Source organism: Oncorhynchus keta, unplaced genomic scaffold (genome assembly GCF_023373465.1).
Source record: "Oncorhynchus keta strain PuntledgeMale-10-30-2019 unplaced genomic scaffold, Oket_V2 Un_contig_7365_pilon_pilon, whole genome shotgun sequence".
In the NCBI taxonomy this organism is placed as follows: Eukaryota; Metazoa; Chordata; class Actinopteri; order Salmoniformes; family Salmonidae; genus Oncorhynchus; species Oncorhynchus keta.
Window position 1 is genome coordinate 80,001 of NW_026289411.1, and position 9,900 is coordinate 89,900.

The 9,900-nt window shown below is 44.4% G+C and overlaps 1 protein-coding gene across 30 annotated transcripts in view; it reads right to left on the bottom strand.

The window, feature by feature from the left end:
* Positions 1 to 9,538, bottom strand: part of LOC127926299 (neuronal-specific septin-3-like) — a 50,498-nt gene extending 40,960 nt beyond the window's left edge. For all 30 annotated transcript variants that reach the window (XM_052511731.1, XM_052511732.1, XM_052511722.1 and 27 more), the window contains exon 1: positions 9,185 to 9,538. In XM_052511731.1, the coding sequence (XP_052367691.1) occupies positions 9,185 to 9,236 (52 nt within the window). In that variant the 5' untranslated portion in view covers positions 9,237 to 9,538. The remainder of the gene's footprint in view (positions 1 to 9,184) is intronic.
* Positions 9,539 to 9,900: the final 362 nt, after the last annotated feature.

Sequence of the window (9,900 nt, forward strand, 5' to 3'; positions counted from 1 at the left end):
TACCGTAGAACAAAAGAAAACAAAAAGTATATATACAGTCAGTGCAAATGTGGTAAGATAAGGGAATAAATAGGCAAAGTAATTACTATATAGCAATAAACACTGGAATGGTAGATCGGCAGAAGATGAATGTGCAGGTAGAGATACTGGGGTGCAAAGGAGCAAGATAAATAAATACAGTATGGGGATGAGGTAGTTGGAAGGGCTATTTACAGATGGGCTATGTACAGGTGCAGTGATCTGTGAGCTGCTCTGACAGCTGGTTCTTAAAGCTAGTGAGGGAGATGGGAATCTCCAGCTTCAGTGATTTTTGCAGTTCGTTCCAGTCAGTGGCAGCAGAGAACTGGAAGGAAAGGCGACCAAAGGAGGAGTTGGCTTTGGGGGTGACCAGTGAGATATACCTGCTGGAGCGCGTGCTACGAGTGGGTGCTGCTATGGTGACCAGCGAGCTGAGATAAGGCGGGGCTTTACCCCGCAGAGACTTGTAGATATCCTGTAGCCAGTGGGTTTGGCGACGAGTATGAAGCGAGGGCCAGCCAACGAGAGGGTACAGGTCGCTGGCTGGCTGGCTGACTGAGCTGTGTGTGTGTGTGTGTGTGTGTGTGTGTGTGTGTGTGTGTGTGTGTGTGTGTGTGTGTGTGTGTGTGTGTGTGTGTGTGTGTGTGTGTGTGTGTGTGTGTGTGTGTGTGTGTGTGTGTGTGTGTGTGTGTGTGTGTGTGTGTGAGATTGTGCGCATGCGTGTGTGTTTGGTAGCAATTTCAGTCATAGTGGGAATAAGGGAAGTGGATCATTGTGAAACGGAAGTGTGTGTGTGTTGGTCCTGTCACCTCCTTCCTGCTGTGGAAGAACACACAGTCTCTGGACTTAAATTTGGTGTGTGTGTGTATTTGTGTGCGTAGTATATGTGTGTGTGCGTGTGTGTGTGTGTGTGCGCGTAGTATGTGTGTGTGTGTGTGTGTGTGTGTGTGTGTGTGTGTGCACGCACACGCACACCCCTGTCCCTCATCCTGAGTCTGTATCTTTTTCTGACAGCGATTGGCTTGTCTTCCTGTTTCATATGACTGACAGTCCTTTCACTTTGTCTCTAACCCCCATTTCTGTTGATCAAAACCTAGGAGGGAAGATGCAGTACGAGAGAGAGAGAGAGAGAGAGAGAGAGAGAGAGAGAGAGAGAGAGAGAGAGAGAGAGAGAGAGAGAGAGAGAGAGAGAGAGAGAGAGAGAGAGAGAGAGAGAGAGAGAGAGAGAGAGAGAGAGAGAGAGAGAGAGAGAGAGAGAGAGGTTAGGCAAAAAGAAGAATCTTCTTTTTTAGCCTCCCTCACCAGGGAGTTAGCATCCGCTCCTATTCATCTCCGCCCTCTCTTCTCTCCTCCCTTTCCCCTCTCCCTTCCTCCCTCTCCATGAATGCTTGACCACAGGAGCATGGGAGAGGCCATAGTAACCTGGGAGCCAGCCTCCACTGTGGAGCTCTGTGATTTGTCTGAATCAAAGCCAGCCACCATGTGAGGTTGACCTGATTGGTCCAACCTAAATCAGCCTCTGTGTGGTGTTCTGTGATTGGTCAGACCAAAGTGGGGTGGCTATTTTAAATAATGGTCGGAACGCTCTACAACACAACAGATCAGAGGTATTTTGGCTCCACTGTAAAGAACACTCAGCAGGTAGAGAGAGAGAGGAGAGGAGAGAGAGAGAGAGAGAGAGAGAGAGAGAGAGAGAGGAGAGAGAGAGAGGAGAGAGGAGAGAGAGGAGAGAGAGAGAGGAGAGAGAGAGAGGAGAGAGAGAGAGAGAGAGAGGAGAGAGAGAGAGAGAGAGAGAGAGAGAGGAGAGAGAGACAGAGAGGAGAGAGAGGAGAGAGAGGAGAGAGAGTGAGGAGAGAGAGTGAGGAGAGAGGAGAGAAAGGGAGGGAGAGAGGGAGAGGGAGAGGGAGAGATCTCCTCTGACAGCTCTACAACAACAGCTTGCTGAACCAAAGCATCCTGACAGCAAGCTGAACCAAAGCATCCTGACAGCTTGCTGAACCAAAGCATCCTGACAGCTAGCTGAACCAAAGCATCCTGACGGCTAGCTGAACCAAAGCATCCTGACAGCTAGCTGAACCAAAGCATCCTGACAGCTAGCTGAACTGAAGCATCCTGACAGCTAGCTGAACCAAAGCATCCTGACAGCTAGCTGAACCAAAGCATCCTGACAGCTAGCTGAACCAAAGCATCCTGACAGCTAGCTGAACCAAAGCATCCTGACGGCTAGCTGAACCAAAGCATCCTGACAGCTCGCTGAACCAAAGCATCCTGACAGCTAGCTGAACTGAAGCATCCTGACAGCTAGCTGAACCAAAGCATCCTGACAGCTAGCTGAACCGAAGCATCCTCATCCTGACAGCTAGCTGAACCGAAGCATCCTGACAGCTAGCTGAACCAAAGCATCCTGACAGCTAGCTGAACCAAAGCATCCTGACAGCTAGCTGAACCGAAGCATCCTGACAGCTAGCTGAACCAAAGCATCCTGACAGCTAGCTGAACAAAAGCATCCTGACAGCTAGCTGAACCAAAGCATCCTGACAGCTAGCTGAACCAAAGCATCCTGACAGCTAGTCGAACCAAAGCATCCTGACAGCTAGCTGAACCAAAGCATCCTGACAGCTAGCTGAACTGAAGCATCCTGACAGCTAGCTGAACCAAAGCATCCTGACAGCTAGCTGAACCGAAGCATCCTGACAGCTAGCTGAACCGAAGCATCCTGACAGCTAGCTGAACCAAAGCATCCTGACAGCTAGCTGAACCAAAGCATCCTGACAGCTAGCTGAACCAAAGCATCCTGACGGCTAGCTGAACCAAAGCATCCTGACAGCTAGCTGAACCAAAGCATCCTGACAGCTAGCTGAACCAAAGCATCCTGACGGCTAGCTGAACCAAAGCATCCTGACAGCTCGCTGAACCAAAGCATCCTGACAGCTAGCTGAACTGAAGCATCCTGACAGCTAGCTGAACCAAAGCATCCTGACAGCTAGCTGAACCGAAGCATCCTCATCCTGACAGCTAGCTGAACCGAAGCATCCTCATCCTGACAGCTAGCTGAACCGAAGCATCCTGACAGCTAGCTGAACCAAAGCATCCTGACAGCTAGCTGAACCAAAGCATCCTGACAGCTAGTCGAACCAAAGCATCCTGACAGCTAGCTGAACCGAAGCATCCTGACAGCTAGCTGAACCAAAGCATCCTGACGGCTAGCTGAACCGAAGCATCCTGACAGCTAGCTGAAACAAAGCATCCTGACAGCTAGCTGAACTGAAGCATCCTGACAGCTAGCTGAACCAAAGCATCCTGACGGCTAGCTGAACCGAAGCATCCTGACGGCTAGCTGAACCAAAGCATCCTGACAGCTAGCTGAACCAAAGCATCCTGACGGCTAGCTGAACCAAAGCATCCTGACGGCTAGCTGAACCAAAGCATCCTGACAGCTAGCTGAACCAAAGCATCCTGACAGCTAGCTGAACCAAAGCATCCTGACAGCTACCTGAACCAAAGCATCCTGACGGCTAGCTGAACCAAAGCATCCTGACAGCTCGCTGAACCAAAGCATCCTGACAGCTAGCTGAACTGAAGCATCCTGACAGCTAGCTGAACCAAAGCATCCTGACAGCTAGCTGAACCGAAGCATCCTCATCCTGACAGCTAGCTGAACCGAAGCATCCTCATCCTGACAGCTAGCTGAACCGAAGCATCCTCATCCTGACAGCTAGCTGAACCGAAGCATCCTGACAGCTAGCTGAACCAAAGCATCCTGACAGCTAGCTGAACCAAAGCATCCTGACAGCTAGTCGAACCAAAGCATCCTGACAGCTAGCTGAACCGAAGCATCCTGACAGCTAGTCGAACCAAAGCATCATGACAGCTAGCTGAACCGAAGCATCCTGACAGCTAGCTGAACCAAAGCATCCTGACAGCTAGTCGAACCAATGCATCCTGACAGCTAGCTGAACCGAAGCATCCTGACAGCTATCTTTAATCTGGGCACTAAACACCAGTTGATCTTGTTTCTACTGCTGATTGTATCTTTAATCTGGCACTAAACACCAGTTGGTGTTGTTTCTACTACTGATTGTATCTTTAATCTGGCACTAAACACCAGTTGGTGTTGTTTCTACTACTGATTGTAGCTTTAATCTGGCACTAAACACCAGTTGGTGTTGTTTCTACTGCTGATTGTAGCTTTAATCTGGCACTAAACACCAGTTGGTGTTGTTTCTACTGCTGATTGTAGCTTTAATCTGGAATTAAACACCAGTTGGTGTTGTTTCTACTGCTGATTGTAGCTTTAATCTGGGCACTAAACACCAGTTGGTGTTGTTTCTACTACTGATTGTAGCTTTAATCTGGCACTAAACACCAGTTGATCTTGTTTCTACTACTGATTGTAGCTTTAATCTGGCACTAAACACCAGTTGGTGTTGTTTCTACTGCTGATTGTAGCTTTAATCTGGCACTAAACACCAGTTGGTGTTGTTTCTACTGCTGATTGTAGCTTTAATCTGGGCACTAAACACCAGTTGGTGTTGTTTCTACTGCTGATTGTATCTTTAATCTGGCACTAAACACCAGTTGGTGTTGTTTCTACTGCTGATTGTAGCTTTAATCTGGGCACTAAACACCAGTTGGTGTTGTTTCTACTACTGATTGTAGCTTTAATCTGGCACTAAACACCAGTTGGTGTTGTTTCTACTGCTGATTGTATATTTAATCTGGGCACTAAACACCAGTTGGTGTTGTTTCTACTGCTGATTGTATATTTAATCTGGCACTAAACACCAGTTGGTGTTGTTTCTACTGCTGATTGTATCTTTAATCTGGGCACTAAACACCAGTTGGTGTTGTTTCTACTGCTGATTGTAGCTTTAATCTGGAATTAAAGGCCAGTTGGTGTTGTTTCTACTGCTGATTGTAGCTTTAATCTGGAATTAAAAGACCAGTTGGTGTTGTTTCTACTGCTGATTGTAGCTTTAATCTGGAATTAAACACCAGTTGGTGTTGTTTCTACTGCTGATTGTAGCTTTAATCTGGCACTAAACACCAGTTGATCTTGTTTCTACTGCTGATTGAAGCTTTAATCTGGCACTAAACACCAGTTGGTGTTGTTTCTACTGCCGATTGTATCCTTAATCTGGGCACTAAACACCAGTTGGTGTTGTTTCTACTGCCGATTGTATCTTTAATCTGGGCACTAAACACCAGTTGATCTTGTTTCTACTACTGATTGTAGCTTTAATCTGGCACTAAACACCAGTTGGTGTTGTTTCTACTGCTGATTGAAGCTTTAATCTGGCACTAAACACCAGTTGGTGTTGTTTCTACTGCTGATTGTAGCTTTAATCTGGCACTAAACACCAGTTGATCTTGTTTCTACTACTGATTGTAGCTTTAGTCTGGCACTAAACACCAGTTGATCTTGTTTCTACTACTGATTGTAGCTTTAATCTGGCACTAAACACCAGTTGATCTTGTTTCTACTACTGATTGTAGCTTTAATCTGGCACTAAACACCAGTTGATCTTGTTTCTACTGCTGAATGTATCTTTAATCTGGCACTAAACACCAGTTGGTGTTGTTTCTACTACTGATTGTAGCTTTAGTCTGGCACTAAACACCAGTTGATCTTGTTTCTACTGCTGATTGTAGCTTTAATCTGGCACTAAACACCAGTTGATCTTGTTTCTACTACTGATTGTAGCTTTAATCTGGCACTAAACACCAGTTGATCTTGTTTCTACTACTGATTGTAGCTTTAATCTGGCACTAAACACCAGTTGATCTTGTTTCTACTGCTGAATGTATCTTTAATCTGGCACTAAACACCAGTTGGTGTTGTTTCTACTGCTGATTGTAGCTTTAATCTGGGCACTAAACACCAGTTGATCTTGTTTCTACTGCTGAATGTATCTTTAATCTGGCACTAAACACCAGTTGGTGTTATTTCTACTGCTGATTGTATCTTTAATCTGGGCACTAAACACCAGTTGATCTTGTTTCTACTGCTGAATGTATCTTTAATCTGGGCACTAAACACCAGTTGGTGTTGTTTCTACTGCTGATTGTAGCTTTAATCTGGCACTAAACACCAGTTGGTGTTGTTTCTACTGCTGATTGTAGCTTTAATCTGGAATTAAACACCAGTTGGTGTTGTTTCTACTGCTGATTGTAGCTTTAATCTGGCACTAAACACCAGTTGGTGTTGTTTCTACTGCTGATTGTAGCTTTAATCTGGGCACTAAACACCAGTTGGTGTTGTTTCTACTGCTGATTGTAGCTTTAATCTGGCACTAAACACCAGTTGGTGTTGTTTCTACTGCTGATTGTAGCTTTAATCTGGCACTAAACACCAGTTGGTGTTGTTTCTACTGCTGATTGTAGCTTTAATCTGGCACTAAACACCAGTTGGTGTTGTTTCTACTGCTGATTGTAGCTTTAATCTGGAATTAAACACCAGTTGGTGTTGTTTCTACTGCTGATTGTAGCTTTAATCTGGCACTAAACACCAGTTGGTGTTGTTTCTACTGCTGATTGTAGCTTTAATCTGGAATTAAACACCAGTTGGTGTTGTTTCTACTGCTGATTGTAGCTTTAATCTGGCACTAAACACCAGTTGATCTTGTTTCTACTGCTGATTGTAGCTTTAATCTGGCACTAAACACCAGTTGGTGTTGTTTCTACTACTGATTGTAGCTTTAATCTGGCACTGAACACCAGTTCCTCTAACAGCTAGTGTTTACAAATACAATATTCTGTTCACAGCTCAGCCTGGTCACTTGAACTACCATCTGATTTGGGAGGGTTGTAAAGGTCCTGAGGACGTCGATACATGTCTTCCTCACTGTTCACTGGGCGTGAACTCATGATGCTCGGAGATGAAGCATCCTCAGACCAAACAGACCAAGTACTCAGACCACTGTGCCATGGTAGTTCACAATACTCTAGCCAGGGAGAGTACTGGAAGAACCTTCATAAAAACAATGCATTGTTTTTCATTATTTTGTTTTAAGCCTTCCCCAAACCATCACCCTGACCGTAACCACTAGGAATGAATACCTAAACTAAACCACTCTGAATGAATACCTAAACTAAACCACTCTGAATGAATACCTAAACTAAACCACTAGGAATGAATACCTAAACTAAACCACTCTGAATGAATACCTAAACTAAACCACTCTGAATGAATACCTAAACTAAACCACTCTGAATGAATACCTAAACTAAACCACTCTGAATGAATACCTAAACTAAACCACTCTGAATGAATACCTAAACTAAACCACTAGGAATGAATACCTAAACTAAACCACTCTGAATGAATACCTAAACTAAACCACTCTGAATTAATACCTAAACTAAACCACTAGGAATGAATACCTAAACTAAACCACTCTGAATGAATACCTAAACTAAACCACTCTGAATGAATACCTAAACTAAACCACTCCTGAATTAATACCTAAACTAAACCACTCTGAATGAATACCTAAACTAAACCACTCTGAATTAATACCTAAACTAAACCACTCTGAATGAATACCTAAACTAAACCACTCTGAATTAATACCTAAACTAAACCACTCTGAATGAATACCTAAACTAAACCACTCTGAATGAATACCTAAACTAAACCACTCTGAATTAATACCTAAACTAAACCACTAGGAACGAATACCTAAACTGAACCACTAGGAACGAATACCTAAACTAAACCACCCTGAATGAATACCTAAACTAAACCACTAGGAACGAATACCTAAACTGAACCACTAGGAACGAATACCTAAACTAAACCACTCTGAATTAATACCTAAACTGAACCACTAGGAACGAATACCTAAACTAAACCACTAGGAACGAATACCTAAACTACACCCTTTGAGTTGTTTCTGTTTCAACCTGTAACTACGTGGAATGAACCCCGTAACCACGTGGAATGAACCCTGTAACTATGTGGAATGAACCCTGTAACTACGTGGAATGAACCCTGTAACTATGTGGAATGAACCCTGTAACCACGTGGAATGAACCCTGTAACTATGTGGAATGAACCCTGTAACTACGTGGAATGAACCCTGTAACTACGTGGAATGAACCCTGTAACTATGTGGAGTTAACCCTGTAACTATGTGGAATGAACCCTGTAACTACGTGGAATGAACCCTGTAACTATGTGGAATGAACCCTGTAACCACGTGGAATGAACCCTGTAACTATGTGGAATTAACTCTGTAACTACGTGGAATGAACCCTGTAACTATGTGGAATGAACCCTGTAACTACGTGGAATGAACCCTGTAACTATGTGGAATGAACCCTGTAACTATGTGGAATTAACTCTGTAACTACGTGGAATGAACCCTGTAACTATGTGGAATGAACCCTGTAACTATGTGGAATGAACCCTGTAACTATGTGGAATGAACCCTGTAACTATGTGGAATGAACCCTGTAACTATGTGGAATGAACCCTGTAACTATTTTTATTTTTTATTTTTTTATTTCACCTTTATTTAACCAGGTAGGCTAGTTGAGAACAAGTTCTCATTTGCAACTGCGACCTGGCCAAGATAAAGCATAGCAGTGTGAACAGACAACACAGAGTTACACATGGAGTAAACAATTAGCAAGTCAATAACACAGTAGAAAAAAATGGGCAGTCTATATACAATGTGTGCAAAAGGCATGAAGAGGTAGGCGAATAATACAATTTTGCAGATTAACACTGGAGTGATAAATGATCAGATGGGCATGTACAGGTAGAGATATTGGTGTGCAAAAGAGCAGAAAAGTAAATAAATAAAAACAGTATAAAAACAGTATGTGGAATGAACCCTGTAACTACGTGGAATGAACCCTGTAACTATGTGGAATGAACTCTGTAACCACGTGGAATGAACCCTGTAACTATGTGGAATGAAATTAAAGACATCCATATGTTGAATTTCGAAAGTGAAACTTTGAGATCAGGTTGCAGCTAGCTGACTGCAGCTAGCTGACTGGACTGAACTGTATAAGGATATCAATTGGCAGTTTGTGTGTGTGTGTGTGTGTGTGTGTGTGTGTGTGTGTGTGTGTGTGTGTGTGTGTGTGTGTGTGTGTGTGTGTGTGTGTGTGTGTGTGTGTGTGTGTGTGTGTGTGTGTGTGTGTGTCGACTCACCCACGACCATGATGTTGAACTCGAAGCCAGCCTTCATGGTCTTGCGTCTCATCTGGTCCAGAACAGCCTCGATACCCACGTAGCCGAAGAGGTCATGACCTTTAATGGTTCCCTGGAGACCATGGCTCTCTGTAGGGCAAGGGGTCACGACCTCTACGTCTCCTCCATCTCTCTCTCTACGTCTACTTCTCTCTCCTCCGTCTCTTTATTCTGCGCTGTGCTATCCTCTGTCTTCTCCTGAGCTACTCTCTCCTCCACAGCTTCCTCTACTGCTGCTTTGTCTTCTACTGCTGACAGTTTCACTTCCTCCATCCCTCTCTCCTCCATCGAGGTGGGTATCTCTGCTCCAGCACCTTAGTTGTGTCTGAAAGAGAGAGGGAGAGAGAGAGAGAGAGGGGGAGAGAGAGAGAGAGAGAGAGAGAGGGGGAGAGGGAGAGAGAGAGAGAGAGAGAGAGAGAGAGAGAGAGAGAGAGAGAGAGAGAGAGAGAGAGAGAGAGAGAGAGAGAGAGAGAGAGAGAGAGAGAGAGAGAGAGAGAGAGAGAGAGAGAGAATGGTTAGTGACTGGATGAACGACTGAATAACAGAGGGAGGAGACACACACCCAAAGACATGTGTGGACACACAACATCATTTGATCACAGCATTCTTTTATATCAGTCAGTCTTTAGTGTGTGTGTGTGTGTGTGTGTGTGTGTGTGTGTGTGTGTGTGTGTGTG